This window comes from Podarcis bocagei (assembly GCF_964188305.1).
Source record: "Podarcis bocagei genome assembly, chromosome: 8".
Taxonomy (NCBI): Eukaryota; Metazoa; Chordata; class Lepidosauria; order Squamata; family Lacertidae; genus Podarcis; species Podarcis bocagei.
This window is the reverse complement of record NC_138133.1, coordinates 29,048,230-29,073,197: the sequence shown is the minus strand read 5'-3', so window position 1 is coordinate 29,073,197 and position 24,968 is coordinate 29,048,230. Positions and strand designations below refer to the sequence as shown.

At 45.5% G+C, this 24,968-nt stretch overlaps 1 protein-coding gene across 1 annotated transcript; it reads right to left on the bottom strand.

Annotated features, from left to right (window-relative positions):
• Nucleotides 1–10,604: 10,604 nt before the first annotated feature.
• SMIM13 (small integral membrane protein 13) lies at nt 10,605–23,032 on the bottom strand. The gene is made up of 3 exons (XM_081205772.1): nt 22,346–23,032; nt 13,849–16,660; nt 10,605–12,704 (listed from the first exon to the last, which is right to left on the bottom strand). Exons 1-2 carry the CDS (start codon nt 22,419–22,421, stop codon nt 16,476–16,478), a joined length of 261 nt encoding a protein of 86 aa, XP_081061898.1. The 5' UTR covers nt 22,422–23,032; the 3' UTR covers nt 10,605–12,704; nt 13,849–16,475.
• Between the last annotated feature and the right edge of the window lie 1,936 nt (nt 23,033–24,968).

Sequence of the window (24,968 nt, the reverse complement as noted above, 5' to 3'; positions counted from 1 at the left end):
TCTGCCTCGCTGGGTTTGGTCTCCCAGCAGAGACGGGTCACACGCGCACCTCCCTCCTTCCCTCAGCCTGCGCGGAGGGAGAGCCAGAGAGAGGCATCGCTCCTGCGCGGCGGGAGAGGGAGCAGCTGGAGCGATGCCCCAAACGAGCTGAATTCCGAGCGAGGGACTGAGGGGGGAGGGAAAAAACTTTCACTTTTGTGCGTCCCTCCCGGCGTGATGCTGCGCGCTGACGTCACGGGGCGGGGCTTTAATGGTGGTGTGCCGCGAGATTTTTTTTCAGTAAACAGGTGTGCCGTTGCCCAAAAAAGTTTGGGAAACACTGTAGTAGAGGATCATTTTTGGAACTCCCTGAATAGGGGGGGGAAAACAATCGGAGAACGGGGCTGACTTTCTTCCCAGTTAAGGATGATGTAATCTAGGCCTATGTGAAAAATGAACAAAAGGACAGAATTCAGTTTTGAGAGTTCCCTGTGAAGAGAGTTTGATGATTAAACCACTCTGAGAAATGTACCAACAACTCTCAGCACCCTTAACAAGCTATAGCTCCCGGGATGACTGTGGTATCATAGCACTTTCAGTGCATGGTGTGAATGCTTACCTTCCAACATTTCTCCAGTGAAAATAGGGACGTCTGTTCTATAATAATAATTTTACTATTTTTACCCCACCCATCTGACTGGGTTGTCCTAGTTACTCTGGAGGCTTCCAACGTATATAAAATAATAATAAAATATTAAACATTTAAAAAGTTCTCTACACAGGGCTGCCTTCAGATGGCTTGAGGCTTCGGATAACTCCATCCCCTCCAACATTCTCCGATGAAAATAGGGACGTCCTAAGGAAAAGTGGGGCATATAGGGATTGAATCAGAAACTGGCACGGCTTCTGTAAATCCGGGACGGTCCCTGGAAAATAGGGATACTTGGAGGGTCTGCAAATGTGGTCCAAGTCTGGGTAAGTTCTGTGCTCCGGTAACTTCTCACTACTCACAGAGGTGAGATGGGAATAAGTTCAAAGGCAACCGGCCTCCTTTAAACACTGAAGCACCTGAGATCCCTGTCTGGGCCATATAGCTCCCTAACACACAATCTACTTGGACCCAGAGCATAATAACTCAGGGAGGGAGGAGCCCTGAAATGACTTTTCTTGGTGAAATAGAAAGGCCGCAGGGAACCAAATGAGTCAAAGGCCTGGCTCCACAGTCTGGGAGGGGCTGTGTTTTATTTCTTAGATGTAGGTCAGTGCCAAAGCTTCAGGCATCAGCTTCGGGTTTTTGGAAACTGACACCAGATGCTAGATGCCACTGGTGTGCCAAAGCTTGCCAAAGTTTAGAAATGCCTAAGTACAACAATAACAATTGTGAGCATGTGGGCAGCTATGATGGGCTTTGCATTCCCCCACCCAGTCCCTTCAGAACCACCAAGTGTCCCTATTTTCCAGGGATGTCCCTGATTTAGGGAAGCCGTCCTGGTTTCTGATTTGAACCCAGAACGTCCCACTTTTCCTTAAAAGGTAAAGGTAAAGGGACCCCTGACCATTAGGTCCAGTTGTGGCCAACTCTGGGGTTGCGGCGCTCATCTCGCTTTATTGGCCGAGGGAGCCGGGCGTACAGCTTCCGGGTCATGTGGCCAGCATGACTAAGCCGCTTCTGGCAAACCAGAGCAGCGCATGGAAACGCCGTTTACCTTCCCGCCGGAGCGGTACCTATTTATCTACTTGCACTTTGAGGTGCTTTCAAACTGCTAGGTTGGCAGGAGCAGGGACTGAGCAACAGGAGCTCACCCCGTTGCGGGGATTCGAACAGCCAACCTTCTGATCGGCAAGTCCTAGGCTTTGTGGTTTAACCCACAGCCCCACCCGTATTCCTTAGGATGTCCCTATTTTCATTGGAGAAATGTTGGAGGGTATGGAGTTATCCGACCCCCGAACCATCTAAATGCAATCCTGTATAGGGAAGTTTTTTTTAAAAAAAAATGTTTAATGTTTTATTATGTTTTTATATATGTTGGAAGCTGCCCAGAGTGGTTGGGGCAACCCAGTAAGATGTGTAGAGTATAAACAGTAAAATTATCATTATGGAATGGGACATCCCTATTTTCATCGAAGAAATATTGGAGGGTATGGTCCTTTTAGACATCATTTTATTAACTGGACTCAAGATTGTTTACTGTGTGGGGCAATGAATGCAGTCATCAGAAGGCTCCCAGTCAGCCATTTCTGTTTAATGTTTTAGCAGCAGAGCATTAAAAACATTTTTGTCCACACACCCACCCCCTCATCCCCAAAAAGCAACATAGAGCAATCCCTGTGAAAAGCTTGCATTTGATGCTCTGTAAAAGGGGGTCAGGAATGATGTTGTTGCAGCTTGTGGGTTCTGGATAATCTATCCTGGGCTCTTTTCCGAGTCAAAGTTAAAAATCTCTGCCTCCAGCTATGTGGAAATGGAAAAACCCAAGAGGATGAGTGGATAGGGACATGAAAGAGAGAGGTGGATTTTCACCGTCTTTTCATCCGAAGAGACATTGCTTCTTTTTTTGAAAGATGATAAAATTCCTGAGGGCAGTCTGCACACAAATGCTTTTATCTTTCAGGCAGATTTGAGCAGGCTATCAATAGCTGTAATTAATGTGCCTTCAGACAGGAATTAAAAATAACCTTTGTGCTTTGTGCTGTACTGGCTTTTAAAGGAAACAGGGCGACCTTCCTGAAAACAAATAGCCTGCCTGCGCTACATTGCAGATCAGAATTCTCAAAGTCCTTTGCTGTAATGGAGCTTACATTAGGCATTCCAATTTTCAGAACCACACGCTCTCTGTTGAAGAGCTTTTTAGCCTTTTTCAGGCATGGCGTTGGCCGTTGGTGCCGTTGTAGCAGGAAGCCAGCTGCAACCTAACAGATGCAGCATTATTATTATTATTATTATTATTATTATTATTATTATTATTATACTGTATCTCCATTTCAAGGAGCTTGTTAGGGAGGTTTTTATTTATAACATTTACCATCTCACCTGCCTAAGGTAGCACCTGTTGTCCCCCCCCCATGTCATATTATCCTCACAACAAACCTGTAAAGTAGGCTAGGCTGAGAAAGGGAGAATGACTGTCCTAATATTGTTCAGGAAGCTTTGTGGCTGAGCAGCGATTCGAACATGGATCTCACGGGTTTCAGTCCTTGCATCTAACTGCCATTATTGGCATCCATCTGTCTCAAGAGACAACTGAGTGTGCCTCCGGGGGTTTATGGCAACCCTAGAATATACACACTTCAAAATGTTGTGGTACATTTGGGGAGTCAAGAACCACGTTGCAAAATCTGAAGATGGATGAAATGCAAAGGATAAGGACATTCCAAGCTGCTCCAGATGCACAGATCAGGTTAGTTTGCATCAGAACCCACAGAAAATAAAATTCGTCTAGCAACCCTACGCCTGAATTACATTGCGCATTTTTGAGAGGCAAACTCAAGTTACCTACATGTGGGCTATGGTAAGGAAAACATTACTGGACAGAGCTAGTGGGCCATCCCAAGAAAAACTACTGTCATTTTGAGGGTTTGAAATGATCCCTTCTAGAAGTTTCTCCACTGAAGTAATCATTAGATGCATGCTGATTTTATTACAATGTAAACCACTTCACATGGCTCAGAGCTGTGGGATGGCTCGATGTCCGGCTCAAGCTAAAAATAATATTTCCTTAGGCTAACATTTGCAACACATTTTCCCCAGTTCAGTATAATGTCGCCTTATATACTTTTAAAAAATATCTTTAAAAATACTTGTTTTAAACTTGTGGGTGAATGGGGAAGTGATCAGGAATAGAGTACTGTGGATTTCTGTTTCTGATAGGGCACTTCACCAGTCATACTTAAGTAGCTCAAAAAGCTTGCCTAGATCCACAAAAAAGTTGGCTCAACAGAATAAAGTATTATCTGTCAGATGGGTTGTATTTTCTGGTACCAGCAAACATTTGTGCCAATGCTGTACACCCTACAGCTGTATTTCTCAACAAGCCAGAAGACAGAGACAGTGTTAGAAACTGAGATATGAAAGCTAGGAGCTAAATGGCACCTTAAACCTAGGTTATGGGTGCAACAGCAGAATGTCTAGGCACACCTTTTAATGAGAAGAATACAAAGCTGAAAACGAATGAACTTGCATATTATGTTCACTTTTCACATGGTCTAGTCTTAAGAGGGTTTCTTCTCCAGTCTTCAGAGAGTAGCTGGGAGTGGGAAGGCAGAAAATGGCCCTCCTTTCCTTCCACTCTGCAGTTTTAATCTAAAAATCTTAGGCGCAGTATTGCACCCAGAGCTCAGAAACTGCTCACCCTCATGAAATTCCCTGTCGCAAAATGCACCTAGAATAACGTGAGTTTCGAACACCGGACAAAGAAGGGAGAATGGAGGAAGCCCTCCCTCCTCTGAGAAGAAAGCGACAAAGGGAGACGTTGAAGGAAATTAAAAGGTGAGGAAAAGCTGGTATTAATTATCAATTTTTTAAAAATTATAAACAACCAGGAAATAGAATGGAATGAGATAAGAGGGAGTGCAGTATTTTTAGGTGGGTCCCTCGTGCATCTGCTTGTGTAACTTTCTATTAACAATGCACCACAGCAGACTGAAATATTTTGGTTATCAGCTTCATCAGTGAACTAAAAGGCATCAGAAACCTCCCTGTCCTCATGTACAGAAACAGGACAGTCTGGAATCTCTCATCCTTTATATCTGCACTACAAGCAATGATGTACACTTCAAAGCCCTTCTTCAACTTTTTCCAGTTGTTGGCCACATTGCCTTGAAGCACGGGCTTCCCTGGAGAGTGGAATTATCCAAACTTAGCTTTCCTCCATGCTTTCCGTGCTTTAAAGCTCTGTGTCCAAGTGCCCTCCCTCCTTTTTTTCTTTTTCTTTTTGCTCTGGAGCTTTCCCCACAGAAGTCCACTCTTTAAAGCTGAATCAGAGCAAATGGCAATCCATGGAAACTCTAGATTGCTGTTTGCTCTGATTGGTTACGCCAATTCTGCTTCTGTTTACCACCACTGTGTGACTGGTGGGCCTCACTCCTTTTCAGCCACCTCAACTGGGTTGCCCCAGCCAACCTGAGTGGCTTCCAACATATGTTAAAGCTTAATAAAACATTAAACATGGGGGGGAAAAACCTTCTCTATACAGGGCTGCTTTCAGTTGGCTTCTAAAGGTTGTACAATTGCTTATCGCCTTGGCTTGGGGGGTGACATAACTCCGTACCTTTCAACATTTCTCCAATGAAAATAGGGATGTCCTAAGGAAAAGTGGAAACATTCTGGGATCAAATCAGAAACCGGGACGGCTTCTGTAAATCCAGGACTGGAATTTACATAGGGTCACTTGGAGGTCTGGAACACTCTCTTTCTGAGATTTGCATGCTGAGATTGAGGGAAAGAGACAGGAGAATGGAAGGCTGGCTACACATTTGAAAACTAGGGAGAGAGAGAGAAGAGGAGTAGAAATAGCTTCCAGGCACAGTGGATATCTGCGTGAAGAATGTGCGTCAATGGTTCGTAACTCAGAGACCCGCAAAGCAGTGATTATTTAGTTGAGGAGGACATTTGTTGGGGTTGATGTGCCTCAGGCAATTGTGCTACCCCAGATATCACATGAAAGAAGGGCACTTGTTATAAAACACCCTCCTGGATCTTTTAGTTCTCTGTGATCTATAAGCTATTCACATGTTGCATTGTTTTCGTACCAGGGAACTTTCAAATAAGAAATAAACACACTCATGATCTGAAACGATGCAGCCACGAGGCACAAGGAATATAAGGCACTGCAAGCGACCTGACGTAAGGCTTATGCAAGGTCCTGTCTAAAGGGGAGCGGTGGAGAGAATGGAATTTTTAGGTTGGGGTGATGACAGTTAAAACGGCTTTTCCTGAGGCAGTTTTACCCAAGTCTCCTCTGTTCAGATAACATGGTTGGGGAGAGAGTAAGGAGTCCTGGAGGCTGGATACTTTATTTGGGCTCTGTCTTTCCTCCTGATTTAAGAACCTCAAGGCAGTGGATAATAAATATTTGACTGAAACAACTTGAGCTTTCATTAAATGAATACAACCATTCCATTCTAAATTCTCCTCCCCCCTTTTTTGTATAATCTGGGGCTGGGGAACCAGTGGCTCTCTAGACCAGGGTTTCCCAAACTTGGGTCCCCAGCTGTTTTTGGACTACAGCTCCCACCATCCATAGCTAGCAGAACCAGTGGTCAGGGATGATGGGAACTGTAGTCCAAAACCAGCAGCAAACCCTGCTTTAGATGTTGGCTGGGGAACCAGTTGCCCATCAGATCTACCTGGTGATGAGAATTGTAGTCCAACCAGGGCAGCCCTGGTCTAAAGAACACAGTGACTTAGCTAACCTCTGTGAGCAGGAATGGGGCTTTCTTGTTTCTCCCTTCCTGGCATAGCCCCTTGCATCCTATAGGAGGCTGCTTCCGAAGGCTGGGAGACCCTGTAAAAAAGTATAGGATGTAGGCCAAAGGGTTTCAGCATAAAGAGAGAAAATCTGTAAAGTCGGCCATCTTGAATCCAAGCTGAAGCACTGGGGACTTAAGCTATATGTTCATCTTCCTTCCCCCTTCTTTTTTAAAAACCTGATCCAGTTCACTGCTGCACACCTCACAGCATCTTGGCTGCAGGAAGACTGCACCACTTCTGGAAATGAGTGTTTCTATCAACCTGAGTTTGTACTGAACAGTAGTACCTCGGGTTAAGTACTTAATTCGTTCCGGAGGTCCGTTCTTAACCTGAAACTGTTCTTAGCCTGAAGCACCACTTTAGCTAATGGGGCCTCCCGCTGCTGCCGGAGCACGATTTTTGTTCTCATCCTGAAGCAAAGTTCTTAACCCGAGGTACTATTTCTGGGTTAGCAGAGTCTGTAACTTGAAGCGTCTGTAACCTGAAGCATATGTAACCCGAGGTACCACTGTGTATGGTGGGTGTGAAGGGAAGTGCAGCAATAATCTTGGTGTCAATACAGTGCAATACAGTACATGTTGTTCTGGAGCAATTCACTTTCCCAGTGGCCTCCTCTTGACTACTATTATTTGCTATCTTGGGGCAGCTCTTATGGAGGCGACACTTCTTCCTATTAGTTTTGATAGGCTGCTTGTGGTCAACAAAAACTCAATTTTAAAAGTGATGGAAAACAGAATCATAGAAGTGTAGTGTTGGAAGGGAACCTGAGGGTCATCTAGTCCAACCCCCTGAAATGCAGGAATCTCAACTAAAACATCCGTGACAGCTGACCATCTAACCTCTGCTTAAAAACCTCCCAGGAAATAGAATCCACCACCTCCCAGGGGAGGCCATTCCACCGTCCAACAGCTCTTACTATCAGAAAGTTCTTTCTGATGTTTAGTTGGAATCTCCTTTCTTGAAAGTTGAAGCCATTGGTTCGGGTCCTACCCTCCAGAGCAGGAGAAAACAAGATTGCACTGTCTTCCATGTATATTTGAAGATGACTATCATATCTCCTCTCAGTCTCCTCTTTACCAGGCCAAACATACCCAGCTCCCTCAACCATTCCTCACACAACTTGGTTTCCAGACCCTTGATCATCTTGGTCGCCCTCCTCTGCACACATTCCAGCTTGTCAACATCCTTCTTAAACTGTGGTGCCCAGAATGAAACACACGACTTCACGTGGGGTCTGACCAAGGCAGAATAGAGTGGTGCTATTATTTCCCTTGATCTTGACACAACTTGCTGGAATAGGCCAGCAACCTGTAAGAACAGTGGCTAACCAAGTTCTTCTGTGATGTTCTGAGTGCAATTACCAAGTGGTCTTCAGAAGCCTGCTGCTCCCAAAATAATAACAACATGGCATGAGGGTGTACAACTTTCTAAGTCCTGCAAAGTCCTTGGGGGTGATGTTCTCTATTGCAAGAGCAGCTGGAAAAGAGTTGCTGTTCCAACTCAAATAAATGCACTTCTTTGACCACAGCAGCCAAACAATCGCCTCCTCAGCATCCTAAGTAACCAAAGGCCTTGTGAGGAAGAGAACACGAGGCTCACATCATCATTTGTCCTGTCAGCCAAATTGAGATATGACATGCCTATTATTAGTACAGGGCTTGTTTGTTTTTTAAATAGATTGCTGCTGTTCCGTTTATTCATTTTCATGCTTTAAAAAACCGGGCATGTTTCAGAACTGACTTCAGCCACCACAGTGTTGCTAAATTGGTTGAGAGGTGCCATCTTGTGGTGAACCAACACAGAAACCATGGTCTTTTAATTGTAGTGATTTTGCTAGCAGGATCCTGCCGCAGGAAGCCCCTCAGTCATGTTATACATTGTGTGGACATTCCTCTTCCCTTAGAAAATGTGAATCTATCAAGGCGCTTTCTGAAAAAAATTGGCTGACCAGGACACTCTAAACCTACCTTAAACTTTGCTTCACACAAAAGCCAGTTACTCCTTAATCCCTTCTTTACTGATGTCTCAGAATAATCCCATGCCATCTACTTAGAAGTAACTCCTATTGAATACAGGACTGCAGCCTAAAATTCAGAACCCCCATCTGTTGAGTGTCAGGAATGGCAGTCAGGAGCAGGTTGGCAATAAATCACACAACATCAGTGAAGTTAACTCTTTATTCAAGGAAACACAGTCGGCCCAGGGCAGGCCTAGTGAGCATAGCAACTTGTCCCGATAGATCTTGTCCCTGTGAGGCAGTTGGTAGGGACTGAAGGTCTCCATCTTCCCACTGTTGTCTAAGTGTCCTCCTCCTCCAGGTCCTTCCCAAGCAATCTGAGACTGTGTCGCCTGCCTTTGTTCCTCCCTCTTCATAACTCTTCTGCTTCTGGGAGACCAGAGGAAAGGGGAGCTTGTCGCAGCAGGAGGGGAAAGACACCTAGGACTCTTCACCAGCCTGACTCATCCCTGCCTCTTGTCCCTCCCTCCTCTCCAGCCTCTGCTTCTGTCTCTGATTCCGGGCTTCTCTCTACCACAGACCCTGCCCACTCACTAAACCCAGTTATTTCTTCAACTTCCAACACCTCCTCCTCCTCCTATTCGTGGTTGTCCACCAATCCCTTGGCTCTGAGCCTTCTTCCCTTGGGGCCTCCCTAGCTGGCGCCTCTCACCACTCCTCTGAATCCAGCCAGTCCTTGACATTGAAATAGTTCCAGACTCAATTTAAACCTAATTTGTTCCAATTTTAAAAAGGCTTCTATCAATGGATGGTTTTGTTGCGCTCTGAATTTCGTAGTATTTTCCCAGCTAAGCTTTGGAACATAAATTAACAGATAATCAAACAGCAGCCTTCTCGCTCCCCCTTTTTATTAAAGCAGAAGCTTCAGTATCTATGTACATCATCGAAGTAATCCCCCTAGTAAATGTCAGGGCTTGCTAATATTAAATAATTACTGTATTTATTGCTGCCTTGATTTTTTTTAGATAAGGCTTGAGAAAGCATGAAATTAATAACACAAAGTTGAAAAGAGCTGTCTACAGCTAGTCATCAAGTCATTTATATAATTTTCCCTTTATTGCTTCAGGCTAGCTGTGTTTGGATTGCTGTGTGGGGAGCTACTGGTGCTGACTGCAAGCTTGAAGGACGCCGATTATCCAAGGTGCCCTCTTCTGATTTGGCTATTATACAGTAGGAACAGACAGATTTGCCCATTTCCAACCTGTGTCAGTTTGGCAGGCCATTCTGCCAGATCTTTTCAGTAATGATTAAAAAAATGTACCGATGAAACTATGTGGGGGAAGTTATTTGTTGAAATAAAAGCAGTTACTGGACGAAACACTTTCAGATATCCAGAGCTGGATCTGCTCAGTCTTTTCACGGAAGATAACACCCCTAGTGCAAATCCCTAGTAAGGTCTCTCTTAGTGGCAGCCTGGCTCATAATGAGATATGGGAAGAACAGGGAGGGGGGGGGGGGGCTTCTTTGAACAAACCGGTGTAATAAATTAGGGCGAAAAATGCTTGTGGGGGAAAAATAATAAAATAAAGTTAGCACAATGTATGAAGCATAAAGGCTCTTTTGCAACTGACTGGTGCAGGTTTATTATGACTAAAAATAAAAATAAAGGATTCCCCTCACATTCTAAAACTTTTAGGTTAGCATGAGCTGCAGGGTAGGAACTTACGTTATTTTGGATGTGTTGCCTAAACTCCATCTTCTGGGTTAGAGTGGGATATTTTATGTATGATATTGTTATATGTTGCAAGAATCTTTTTTTTTTTAATTATCACAAAATATGCATTTAGAATGTCATCTTGTTTAGAATTGTAGGAAAAACAATTGTTGTGGCCTCTCCTGCCCTGAGATTGCCCGGCCAGAGTTATTCATGCTCCTGTTACATGAGGGTTAGATTACCGCAATGTGTTGCTTGTGGGACTGCCATTTAGCACCAAGACATTCTTTCGGTTGAAATAATGCCATGCTCCCAGCCTCACTGTCACTGCCTGGCTGTCAGAAAGCCTTGCTGATCCACTTGTCAACCACCCAGAGACCTACCAGTAAATCCCAATCTACCTTCTGCCTACCCCAGCTCCAAACCTTTGGAAGTGGGCACGCCATAAATGAATCATGTGTACAAAAAAATCCAGATGCAAAACGTTTGGGCACCCATATCAAGCTGGGTTGTTTACATTTTATTTGTCAAGTTACTGGTGGAGTCAGTTTTAAGTTAAGAAATAATAATTAAAAAAGAGAAAATAGTTAGCATGATGGAGTCAGAACACACAAAAACATTTGGTACAGTATACATATTTAACCAATGAGCACAGGAAACCTCATGTGTTGTTACTGCGGCCATCTACGTATAACGCTGGCCATGACTGATGTTGGAACATCTGCAGGTGTAAACTAATTCACTGCGAACGTCACCGGGAGCAGCAAAACTACTTATCAGCTGTGATGCAGTGAACGGCATATCCCAGAGATCACTGCAACAGCAGTGCTGTGAATGTACGATTCAGAATGTGTTATTTTACGAAGCTACCTGGTGTTTCCACAATGTGACACCTACTAGTTGCACTGCGGTAGAGACAAAGGGGCATTTTGTAAGCAAACGGATCTTAAATGCAATCTTCATTTTGGAGGGGGGAGGAATAATATCTACTATTATTTCTGTTTGTGTCTGCATGCCGAGTGTTTACCCAACTCATCTGCAGAAGTCGTAACGATGTCGACAGCTAGCGGGTCAAACTACTGAATGCCATATTCATTAAAATGGTTGCAATACTAACAGAGGAAGCGACAAACATAAAACTCTCAACTCCCTTGCACGTATTAAAATTCCATAATATTTGAAGAAAAGATGAGCAACAGCTAAAATGGGTTATCTTAAATGGGTCCAGATGAAATAGCTTGAGAAACGGGGGACAAAGAGCAGGCTTGTTTGTTTTTTAAGGCAAAATTCCCAATTGCAAAACACGTGTCACAGCTGGACACTATGTGCAAAGTGACACGCACAATGCCACTCTTGCAAGTGGCAAGCTATATAGAGAGAGCACATGCCCCTATCTCCTATGAAACACTTTCACATGGTCAATTGCCCATGCTTGCATAGGCCAAAAGCTGCAACCCTCTGTTGTTATTATTGAGTAAGCAGCAGTGAGAACGGTGGTAAATTTCCAAGTAAACCTGCACGGAATTTCACTGGGTCTCACATAACTTCCACAAGCCTTGGTGGCGCAATGTGCTCTAAGGTTCTGAAGAAAACCCTTCATCTGCTATAGGTGCAATTTATTTTAACTCAACTGCACCACTTCAATCCACTCCAGCTAGCCTTTGTGGCTAGAACCTGCCTCCACTTCTTATGTGACTGAGTCAACTCATAGTCACTGATCAGTTTAAAGAGTACCTGCAGTTAGGTAACCTTTCTATTAGTCTTTGGGCAAGTCCAAACACTGGTGCAGGTTTGTGAACGATAACGTTGTTGTCGTTTGTACTAAATGCAAGCTTGCGTTAAGGAGAAACAGATCGGATCTGCTTGAGGTTGCCCACTTTGGAGGCAGAGAAGCATTTTGGCCTCTCCCTACTCAACTACCTCAATCCACTGTCACTGAAAGATCTTCAGTCTCTGCTTAGGGGCTGTTTGTGGGCCTGGGAGAATCTTGAGGTCATCACCACCTGCTCTTTAGGGCATGAGTCAATGGAGAGTCCGTGGCGTCACATCTCCCCACCAATGCTTCCATTAAGAAAGGAATACTTCCAGCTCAGGGGAACAGCCCTCCTCCTCCAACCAGACTTCCAGAGATCTTCCCTAGGCCTTTTGGGGGACTCTGACTAACATCACAATTCATTTGAGAACCTTTTAGCACAGGCTGGGGAACCTTGGGCAATCCACACGTCATTGGATTCCAGCTCCCATCAAGCCCAGCACAGCCAATGATCAAGGCTGATGGCAGCCCACCAACATCTGGAGGGCCGAAGGTTCTCCATCTCTGTTTTCGCAGGAAATGCTCATGAACTCAATACACAGCTAACGTGTGTAGCATTTCAACCAAACTCTTCACCACAGCCAAGCTTGACTGGGATGCAGGAGGGGGCTGGGTGGGAAGAGTACTCAGCCTGTAACTGATTGGATAATCCAAAAAGCGGAAGCTACTTGGTGTGGACCAAGCATGTGATGTGCAAACATAGCTAGAAGAGTGCTACATTGTCGGCAGGCGCAGTGCTACTGGTATGAAACAGACTGGGGCAGCAGGATTGCTTAGGGCAGTGTTTCCCAACCACTGTTCCGCGGCACACTACTGTGCCGCGAGATGATGCCTGGTGTGCCGTGGGGAAAATTAAAAAGATTTTTTTTTTTTGGTAAAAGTCAAATTAGGTCCTAATCTATCTCTCGAGCGCCCCTTGTCCGTTATTGTGACGCATGAAGCGTGTTCCCGCCCACTCCCCGCCCTCCTTTGCTTCTCTCTCTCTCTCTGTGGCGCTCTCCGCCGCTTCCTGCTGGGCATGCGCAGCTCGCCTCGCGCTTCCGTTCCGGCCCCTCCTTCCCCCGACTACCCCGCCGCTCTGTTCCTTTCTCTTTCTCGCGTGTCAGAGAGCGGCGGCGCGAGCGCGGCGGTTCCCTCAGGGCTGACGGAGGGCTCGAGGAGGAGGAGGCAGGACGTGGAGGCGGAGAAAGCGGCGGCGGCCACCCCCCACCTCCGGCTCCAGGCCCGTGTAGAAAGCTGAGGGGGAGAGATAGATAGAGGTGGGCGGCGGCGGCGACCACGACCAACCGCCACAGTAGTTGTAGCGGCGGCAACGGCGAGCAGGGACTCCCGCTCTCTCTCCGTCGTGTCTCTCTCTCTCTCTCCCGGGCCCGTCCGTTGAGTCTCCCGCGCGCCTCGGCTACAAGATGAGCATCGAGATCCCGCCGGGTCTGACTGAGCTGCTACAGGGCTACACGGTGGAGGTGCTGCAGCACTGGCCGCCGGACCTGCTGGCCTTCGCCGCCGAGTACTTCACCAAGCCCCGCTCTCCTTCCTGCCTCGCTTTGCTGCCTCCTTCCCCCCCCACCCCCAAAGCTTGGAGGTTCCCCGGCGCCGACCCACAGGTTTGACCCCCTTCTCACACCTGTTTGCGCTCCTTGCACGGAATGGGGCGGATGGGGAGGAACGGGGCTCGCCGCTGCCTCCGCTCCCCCTCCCCCTCCCCCCCTCCGCCGGCAGTCCCGCGATTCTTGGCTTTTTGGCGGTTGGCACAGAAGGAAGGCAAGGGGGAGGGGAAAAAATTGAAAACTTTCACTTTCGTGCGTCCCTCCCGGCGTGACGCTGCGCGCTGACGTCACGGGGCTGTAATGGTGGTGTGCCGCGAGATTTTTTTCATCAAACAAGTGTGCCTTTGCCCAAAAAAGGTTGGGAAACACTGGCTTAGGGAATAGCATTCTCCATTTTCCAAAATGTCAGGAGGAAATGATGACAGGTGTCCTGCTCAAGAAGCAGTGAGCTGGACAAGGGATACCAATCTAGCTAGAAGAGCACCATGTCAACAAGCTTTCCCTGAGCCCTCTGTGTCACACTGCTGAATGCTACATTGAAGGAAAATCTAGGCAAGCAATAAGTCCTCATCAACTCCGAGTCGCTGTGCTTCTTTGCTTTGAAGGCGAGGTCATTACAGCCCTGTACAGCCACAATTTTGCCCACTTCTGAAACTGCCCGGTGGATGATCCATTCCTTGGTTCAGAGGGAACAGACAACAAGCGCTAGTTTTCCAGCCAAGCAGCTATGGTACGGACATTTCACCAAGCTGCAGGAGGAGTGTCTGCTACCCTTCTGCATCTTTGAATGAAATGTATCTTAGCTTCCCCCCTAAGTGAAGCCTTTTCAGAATATCTATTACAGAGAAAAACAAGAGCCATCAGAAACAGGATGAAAACTTCAAGCAGGGGTCACCAACGTGGCACCCGCAGGCCTTCCCAGGAGCTGCTCTGCTTGCCTCCACTGAAGTCTTGAAGGAAGCATTTTACAGGAGCCAATAGAATAGGTTACAGGAGGGGCATGGTTACATTACATGGGAGTGCGGTGCTCACAAGAGTTTCACAAATTTGAAAATGTCTGGTGAACCCTGAAAATCAGCAGGTGCGACACAGAGTCTAATGGGAGATAGGGAACAATCGGTCATTGGCTTTCATGGACAAATAAGTTTTGAGCTGCATTTTTTTAAAAAGCTGATATCATCCAGTGGACTGTTGTTATATAAATCTGATAAGGCAACCATTTGTGGGACGGATTGGGAGGGGGGAGAAAATGAGGCAGATTAGTCTGAAAACAACTGGCATTATTTAATTTCAAGTATTTCCTCCCACCACATCCACCTTAAAGAAGCCAGTTGCAGAAATCTCTTTTGATACGCCAGGGTTTTCATTTGCAACGTCTCCAGATTTAAGAGCATCGGGTTTTTTACGTGCACAGACCCAAGTTTGCTGTCGTGCTGTACATAAAACAGGCCTGTACTGCCATGTTCATTACATGCTCCAATAGGTATTAATTAAAAACAGAACAGAGAGGATTTTCCAAGAAAATAAAATAAGAGCAGGGCAACCACTGCAGAGGGTGGGAAGATAGGAGCCATTGATGGGTTTGTGAATATTGTCATCTTCAAATTGCTTTTTGCTTTTCCAAAGGGTGTACACAGGTAACTAGACAAGGAACAAACAAAAACCCGAAACAAGCAAGGCTCTTGACCCAAATGTTAAAGGAGGTCACTCAAGGTTGCTGTTCAAGATGAGGAGTCTATAGATAAGAGTCTTCAGGAGGGCTTGATTTCAGCTGCTATCAAGCATTAAGACACTTTTCCGTAGTCATTGATGAGCAAAACTGCAAGGAGTTGAACAAGAAGAAAGTCAACACAACTCAACAAGACACATCCTGGAGTTGAAGGAAAAGTCAGCCATGAGCATCCTGGGGGGGGGGGGGCATCATCATCTCTTTCCTACCACTGGTTCAAAGTCAGTATCAGTTATCTTCTACTACAGTTACAGGTGCTAGTTTTATGCGTTTAGCAATACTGAAAGCAGTGTCAATCAAGTGGGGGCTCCCTTTGCCCGAAGGCAAAGCAGAAGCATTTGCTAAACTGATCATTTGTTTGAGGAACAAAAGATGCAAATTTCCCAGTCATACAATTTAGCAATAGGACGAGACTATGGTTAAAAAGCTGCCCCCCAGAGGTTTGTCTGTAACTCGTTTCAATTGATTTTTGGTGCAAAGGATGCAAAAAAAGAAGCTTACTTCAAACCAATTAGTTAGTAACTTAAAAAAAAAAGATATTCCATGAAAGGTTTGTAACAGATACTCCTGTCCTCTCTCTATTATGGAAATAAGAAAGGATTTGACAACACATACACACTCCTGCACAAGCCTGATGAGCTCTTAAGATTAAAAGCAAAGCAGAGCAAGGAACTGCTGTGCATTGAAACTAAAATGCTGTGTTTCATTGCCCACTTATGTTTAAGTCAGTTGTCAAAGCCTCCGCATGAGCCTAACAGCGAATTTAGCCTATGGACAGAGGCACGCTTTTAGGTCACTGACCAAAGCAGAACACCCTTGTGTAAGTGGATAAGGCTCAAGTAAAGACACGCTTCCTCTTTGCAAGACGTAGAAATGAAGGGTCACAAGAGATGCCACCTGCGATGAGTTGCAGTCCTACACAAAAGCAGTCAGTAACCATTTTCAGCTTTGGGAAGCTCATCCACAGATTCACGCTGGGCCTAACCACTGAAGAACAGACCCAGGAGTGGCACTCTCGGCCGACTCTTCTCCCGAGCAGGGAGGAGCCATTTCGGCTCCGCTCTCCCTGTTTCTCTTCGGTCCCATCTTGCTCTCCATTAAAATCTCGCTGGAACCTCTTCCGAAGCAGTGCATTGTTAAATTCCAGGAGTAAAGGAATTCACAAATCCTTGGCTGCCCTCGTTTGGCGTATCAGCAACACCAAACTACTAAGCCACAGAAGAGTCGCCGGCTGCCCATCTCTTGAGGATTGCCCAGGAAGCTCCAATTAAGTTGCTTCTTCAGCAGGCGCCCTTCGCTGCCGGGCAGATCTCCTCTGTGGAGCGGCTGGCACATCCTGGTCTGCTTCGTGCTCAACCACGGCATTATCCCCTTGTTGAGATCCTGTGTCTCCTATCAGCTCTCGTAAGAACCGGAACTGCGACAGGAAGAGGTGCCAGACAACGTACCAACCTACAGAAGGTGCCAGGAAAGGAAAAAAAGTTGTTGTTGTGAACATCTACATAGAAAAACAAGAAGAGGCTGTGCCAGGGCAACTAAACACACACACACACACACACACACACACATTGCCCCATACACAAATAGATGTATGTGTAGATGTTTATGTTACCTTTGGCACACACAGAAAGCTTAAGTGCCAGTGTGATGTAGCTGCTGGACTGTTGGGCTGTGACAGTGAAGATTCAGGTTCAAGTCCCCACTCCACACATCATCATCATCATCATCATCACAACCATTATTGTTTTATATACCGCTTAATCAGCAAAGTGGCTTCTAAGCGGTTTCCAAGTATAAAAGACAATTACAAAATATGAATGCGTGTTAATTGAAAACACACAATAAATACACACAATTCCATCAAAACATCAAATATTTTAAACGTGCAATATTTTAATAAACATTTTAAACATGCACATTTAAAATGCGCAATAAAACAAGCCTGTTAAAATGGAATAACAATTAAAGCAGGAGGTTGGAGTCCAGAGATCGGGGGCATGCTTGTCTACACTGATATGTCTCCAAGTGCCAGTAGGATGATAAAACTTCAGAGGCAGTGCTATTTTCCTAGAAATGGAGGTGCCGGAAATCACTGTGAACAACTCCTTTGTTCTCTTATAATGGCAATGGCACCCAACTGAGAGGTGCCGGAACTGAGTTCCTGGGAGGAGCCCTGTTGCCCTGTTCAGAGGACTGCTGTAAGGATAAAATGCAGAGATGGGAACATGTGTGCTGCCTTCAGCTCCCTGGAGGAAAGGCAAGACAACCTATCTAACTGTTGAGAATCAGCGTGGTATAGTGGTTAGAGTGTCAAACTAGGGCCAGGGAGACCAGAAAGTTGTATAAATCCAGACTGTAAAATCCATAGATTTCAAGTCAATGATGAAAGAAGCTGAAAGGCAGATTGTCAAAAAGGACAGCCATACTGCAAAAGCAAACATAGCGACAGTAAAAGCGAGCAACCTTGAATAAAATAATAATAATAATAATAATAATAATAATAATAATAATAATAATAATAATAATTTATTTATACCCCACCCATCTGGCTGAGTTTCCCCAGCCACTCTGGGCGGCTCCCAATCAAATGTTAAAAACAGTACAGCATTAAATATTAAAAACTTCCCGAAACAGGGCTGCCTTCAGATGTCTTTTAAAGATAGGATAGCTGCTTATTTCCTTTACATCTGAAGGGAGGGTGTTCCACAGGGTGGGTGCCACTACTGAGAAGGCCCTCTGTCTGGTTCCCTGTAACCTCACTTCTCGCAATGAGGGAACCGCCAGAAGGCCCTCGGCGCTGGATCTCAGTGTCTGGGCTGAACGCCAGGGATGGAGACGCTCCTTCAGGTATACAGGAGGCTGGTTGTTAAAGGCTTTCAGGTGTTCCTGCACCTGCCGGCTACATGCTCACATCAATTTTTGTGGTTTTACAATCCCTTGTTTTTCCCTATCCAGTTACACCTCCTGGTTGCTATGTTTTTTTAAAAATAAAAAATCTATGCCACAGATCACTTGTCCGCAGGAAGCAAATACTATATTGTCACAAGACACCATCTAATGTTCAAAGCCTTTGGTGGTTTGGTGGAAAGAAGCTCCTTTTACCCAACACCCAAATGCTGAAAGAGTTAAGCTTGAGCAGGTCACCTGGAAAAGCAGCAAAGCAAAAGTAAACAAAACCCAGCATCTTTTAAAAGCATCTGCCAAATTCCTACGGGGCACAAGCAGCTGCTTTCGGTTATGAAATAATCCGGAACACCTCATCTCAGCATCTGAGGATAAGCAGCTGTATCCATCTCAGTCACAGCAGGACCAGAGCAACACAAGGAGAGGAGGGCAAGCACCATAGAACACAACCCCCGTGACAAGTCTGTGTTCTATTCCTAGAATCAAAGATCTGGGAAGAACCTTGCAGGAAGAGCGATGCCCCCACCACCTCTCAAGGCAGGCCGTTCCATTGGCAAACAGCTCTTGCCACTAGGCTGTTACCACCTGGTGGAAACTCTAGCTCACATGGCCCTTAAATGTAAAATGTATGATGATCTCGGCCAACAATTTCTAGACCATCTATGTATCCAACATGGAAACCAGAGACAGAGGTTATGCGCTTCTTATTACAGGGGAGAGACCAGGAGCTCAACAACACAGTAGCTAAGTTCCTCTATTAGATTTTTTTGTCACCGAAGTACGCTACAGGATCCTGCCCGTGCTGGAAACCCACAGTGATGAGGTGGATTGCTCACCTCTTCTGCCCTTTGGCGGGTGACTGTGTCGTTGGGGGCGGCGGCGATGAGATCACACTGGCCTATCTATTCTGAATGTATTCTGAATGTTCTTATGTGATGCCAATAAAGGTTACTTGACTTGACTTGGTAGTTACACCTAATGTTTGGCCAAGATCAGTTACCCTGTAACATCCACCCACCGGTTCTAGCCCTGCCCTGTGGAGTAACAGGGAACAAGCCATCTTCTGTGTGTGGCAGCCTTTCAGATATTTGAAGGCTGCTCCCAGTTCCAGCCCAAGACATTCTGCTTCCTGCCCATATTCTTTAGCAACATGAATTTAAATTTAAATTTCCCAACGTCCTCAAGCTTTTGTTTGCCATCAATGAAGGCCTTCAGTGAATACAGAAAAGGTCAGGAAATTACATTCCATGCATAATACATACTATACTAGGTGAAAATTGGAAAAGATTTCCAGTTTCAGGTATCAGCAATATAGATTTCCCCCCAAACTTGATGCCATGTTCAAAATGCTTTTTTGGAAGCGACTCTAAAACGTCTAGGATTTGCATTAAAAGGAGAAAATTTCATCTATCACTTGTGTAGATGTCGCAAAAGCTGCACTTGGCAATTTTCTACCCAACTCTTGTTGTGAGAGGAATCTTGCAACTAACGTGGGGGTTACTTTATGGGGATCGCACCTAAAGCCAAAATTGTATATGGTCAAAATTCATCGGCTGCAATGGTAGGTGGGATTGCCAAAGTCATTTTTCCTGGAACCTTGCCCCCTTAATTATTTATTTATATTGCCATGTATGTAAAGCTGAATGCGCACAAATAAATGCATGTAAGTTGCATGCTTACTGTATTTAACAGGTGTTTGTACACAAGCTGTGTGTCTCCATGAATTGTGAGAGTATCAGAATGTGGTGGGGAATCTCCTGTCAAGAAGGGAACCCCTTCCCCGTTCCATATAAAGCCACCTGGACACTTACTTAACAATAGCTACAGGATAGCATCCTTCAATGCACCAGAGGCAGCCATTTCATTCTGTCTAATGATATGGGTCCAGCTCCAACTGCTATCATATAACCCCTTAAGTGTCTTGGAAGTCAAAACATGCACAGCTTTTTCAGCCACTTATTTGCCTCCCTGCCCCCCAATTTTATAAACCATGCCTCCATTTCAAAATAACGCTGCATATGTAACATCTACAGTTGTAAATTTTGTTCTATGAAAAAGTGCTTTCAATTTGACCCACATGGGTATTGAAAGAAAAACATTCACGGCAATTTAGTCATCCAGGCCAAAATCTTGCAAGTGTCTTATTTTAATGCACCAGGTGTTGTGGCTTCATTGCAAATGTAAAAATCCTGCAGGGTTTACTAACTTCTGTCATTGTCACATACCATCACCAGTGATAAGGCAGTGGGAAGGGAGCAGTGATGCCTAGGGGTTGTGAAGGATCCATATTTCTGGATCAAGGAGCTTGGAGCTGCGAGAAAGCTGTTGGTTCAGCAATGAATGTCCAGATCAAATGGCTCTTTCCTGGCAGTGTGGAAATCTGCTGGGGCACTGCTCCCCTTTCTCCTCCTTTTAGGAGACCTCAGGTTTCATCTGGGCAGGACTGAACCCCGACAATAGGCTCATGACGAGCTTACGCAATGCTCACTGAGTCCTAAGAGACTGCAGAATGTGACACCTCTCTAAGCTTCTTAAGTCTTTTTTCAGCACTTGGTTCAACATTCCTTTCATTTTTATGAAGAGCTGCCTTTTACCAGATCAGGCTGTCCATCTAGCCAAGGACTGTCTAACCCCGAGGGCCCCATCCGCACTATCCATTTAAAGCAGCACCATACCACCTTAAACAGCCATGGCTTCTCCCAAAGAATCCTGGGAAGTATAGTTTATTAAGGGTGCTGGGAATTCTTAGGAGCCCTCTAAGTGCAACAATTCCCAGAATTCCATGGGAAGAATGGCCACCTATTAAAACCACCCTGAGAACTGTCCTTCTGTGAGGGGAACAAGGGTCTCCTAACAACTCTCTAGCAACCTTAAGGAACTACAGCTCCCAGGATTCGTTGGGAGAAGTCATGGCTACTTAAGGTGGTATAATATTGCTTTAAATGTGTAGCACAGCAGGGCAGCAGCTTCCCACATTACCTGCTACCTGATCCTTTTAACCAGAGGTGCCAGCAACTGTGCCCCCCCCAGTGGTGCACATGCTCATCCCACTATCACCCCCGCCAGGCAATTTTCTTTCTGTGCTTTGGCCAGCTGCAAAACCTGTATGATTAGAGATAAAACAGGGCAAAAATAAATGGATGCCAGCTATCATAGCACCTGTGACTGTCTTAAAAACCACCAACTGCTTCCATTCAAGCCCAAAGCTCTTAAGGGTTAAATAACTACACACTAGTTACAGATGGGTAGCCGTGTTGGTCTGCCATAGTCCAAATAAAAAAAATTCCTTCCTGTAGCACCTTAAAGACCAACTAAGTTAGTTCTTGGTATAAGCTTTCGTGTGTATCTGAAGAAGTGTGCAACTACACACTGTCATTCAGATAACACAGACTCTTTTTAACTTCATTCCTGGCTATTTTTGGAAGCTGGAGGATGATTCTTTATTGCTGCTGTTTTGGGACTATAAGCTACTGCCTGGACACCAAGATAGACTCCATCTAGCAAACTTCCACGCCACCAAAGTCCTTTTTATCAGTTTGGTCTTTTGAAAAGAAATCTAGATAATCAACTCTGGTGACATTTTACAGTCTCAGTTGGAATTATATTTTTAGTAGGTGTTTAGGTTTTCATCTTTTCTTGATTAAAAAAAAGGGAAAGGTGCCCATATTCTTTCCTCCACTCACCTGCCTCATCACAAATCCAGGGTGTGTGTGTGTCCTAACACACCCACACAATTAGAACAACAGGTTTAACGTGAATCCATTTAAGGGCCTCTTGTCTGACTATTCACCTCTAATAAGAGTGTGGCTTGTTTATTTTTATGTCTATCACTTATATTTATATCCTGCCTTTATTCTAAGGAGCTCAAGAAAGCATATGCTGTTCTCCCCTTCTGTTTTATTATTAGAACAACCACCCTGTGAGGTAGGTAAAGGTGAGGGTCAATGGCTGGCCCAAAGATCACCCAGCGACCTTCCTGGCTGGGTGGGAATTTGAACTCACATCCCCCCAGGCTTATTGCAGCACTTGTGGCTTTCTAGCTGGACCACAATGAGGATGATAATTTAGCATCATTCCCAAAATCAAAGCGGACAAAGAAAGGCTGGGGAAATCATTATTGTTTCATGCTATTGCACCTTTCTCTTCTTTCCACCACAGGAAAGGGAACGGAGAGAGAGGAGAAAAGCAAGACACTTCTGGTTACTGGAAGATAGATCAATAGAAAGTACTCACCGCAAAGCACTAGCAGCAGAAAGCAAGCGAGGGCCGCCACGACGACCAAAAAGGACAGGCCAATGCTTTGCCACATTTTCGCAACTAAGAGCTGGGGCTTTGCTTTTTACGGTTCCCTTGGGTTAACTGCGGGAAAGACGACGAGGAGGAGAGAGGCGACAGCAACATCGCTGCCCGCCAGGAGTGGGGAATCCACCGCGACAAGCAAACGGATGGACTGGAGCGCGCCTGCCCCCTTTCCCGAGGGCTTCGCGCTGGCAATCAAGAGGCAGGGAGTTCCGCAGGACGAGGGTTCCCGGAGACCCGGAGCTCGAAGGGTGGAACAGGGGAAATAAATGAAGCCTAAACTACACGGATTAAAAATTAGTCAGGGTAAGGGGCTCCCAGGGCTTTGCGGGGTTAAGAAAGCAAGAGGAGCGGCGGCACCGGTGGTCCCGAAAGGGAGACGTGCAGCTGAGAGTGGGCAGAGCGCTATTTCCTCCCGGCCCGGAGGCTGAGAGTCGGCAGCTCCATCGCTCCTTCCGCGGGGGGAGGAAGGGCGCCAACACCGTCGCCCCCCTCCACCAGCCGCAGAGTGGTTTCTCCCCCTCCCTGAAAACACCCCCGGCAGCCGCAAAAAAAAAAAAGAGCCGGGAGAAGGAGGGAGGGAGCTCAGCCTCCCATCACCCGGACATGGCTGTCTCTCTCTTTTCTCCGGACTCAACAGCGAGGGCATCATGGGAAGTGTGGTTTTAACGTAGAGGTGAGATCCCTGGCTGCGCACGGAAGAAAGCGAGCGACTGGGACTTCGATTCCCATCGGGCCTTGCGGGTGAAGGCCCGCCTTCCCCGCGCTTGGCGCAAGTTGATTGAAAGACGCGGGGGCGGGGGGGGGAGAGAATTGTCATAGATCCAAATCAGGGCAGTGGTTTTCTAAATCAGGGCAGTGGTTCTCCAAATCGCTTCGGATGGCTGCGGAGAGCGTTTTAGATATAAAAAAATTGAACTTTCACATACACACACATTTAAAACCACGTATTCTTTCTTCCATGTCTGCAAGCTAGCTAGAAGAGCAAGAGGCTCTGGTGTTTAAATGTACACAGTATCTTTGCAAGGGAGGAGGACGGGAGGAAAATCACAAAACAATGCCCCCTGTTAACTTGGTTGGCCACAGACCCGTGTGTCCACCCAGGTTGAATATCTTCACGCAAAAATTAAACTCACTGGGTTACAAACACACCTTTACTAATCGTGAAAGGATAGCATGGAATTTGAGAGGGTTGATGAATACTTTAAAAAGCATCGTATGTAAGCATGAATATCACAAACATAAATGCCACTAACAAGCATAGCATACTACCAAATACAAAAATTGGACAGAGTGCTCCTGCTTATTAGGGCTGCCAACTTACTAAAACCATGCTTAAAATTGAGTGGTTTTGGATATGGTACTTTTCTTGGATCTTAATTATTGGTTTTGGTAGATTTTATGTACTGCATTATTCTAAAGCGGTTAGTCACAGACACTGATGAATTAAAGCAGATTAGCAGAGATTAAATCCTGCCGCCTTGGCTGTGCAAACCTGTTCCCTCCTGAGAACAAGGCACATAGCCAAGGCAGGATTAAAATCCGTAGTTCCGCCGATCAGCTGATGTCACCAGTGACATCAACTGATGGGCAGGTGTGTGTGGTTTGAGGGAAATGGCCTCATGGGCCAAACTGGATCCTCTGGCAGGCCAAGATTGGCCCAAGAACCAGGGTTTCCCTACCCCTGAGTAAAAGCATCAAATAGTAGGAGTGGTATTAAAGGTCTGGCAAATACCTGAATAAACAGGTATGCTTTCAGTTGTCAGTGGAAACAAGCCATAATTGGGACCCATCTGATCTCCATGGGGAGCTCATTCTCAAACTAGGCACCACCGTGGAGAATTAGGCAAGAGTAGGGTTGCCATATTTCAAAAAATAAAATTCCTGACACCCGCAAAGTTGTTGAGCTTTCATTGACTTTTGTTCAATACATGAAGTGTGCAATGTAAATGAGTAAACGTGAACATTTAAAAAAACTATCGGGACTTAACCTGCCAGTGCTATACCTGTACTCACCAGCTTGTAAGTCCCACTGAACACAATGGGGTTTACTTCATAGATATAGACATATGTATGTATCATTTATTTTATTTTATTTGGCTGCTGAAAGAGCTCAGTCGGTAGAGCATTAGACTCTTTATCTCAGGGTTGTGGGTTTGAGCCCCATGTTGGGCAAAAAATTATTGCAGTGTAGGGGGTTAGACTAGGTGATCCTCATGGTCCCTTCCAACTCTGTTCCACCTTTCTCCTAGTACAGGACACAAGGTGGCTCACAGCATGAATTAAAACAAATCCAGCTGCAAATACACAATCAATAGAATATTTTGAAAAGCACAATTAAATAAGTAACCATATTAAAGACAGCACTAGAAAAAAAAAAACACTTAAAACTATTTAAAAGCACATGAAGAATAAGAAAGTAAGTACAATATTCATCCTCAGAAGACCTAGCCACAACAGCCAGTTGGCGGCCAAATACCTATCTCAAGAAATAAGTGTCTGCCAGTGAAAGGAAAGCAAAGCCAATATATCTGTTTAGGAACACACTGCACATGAC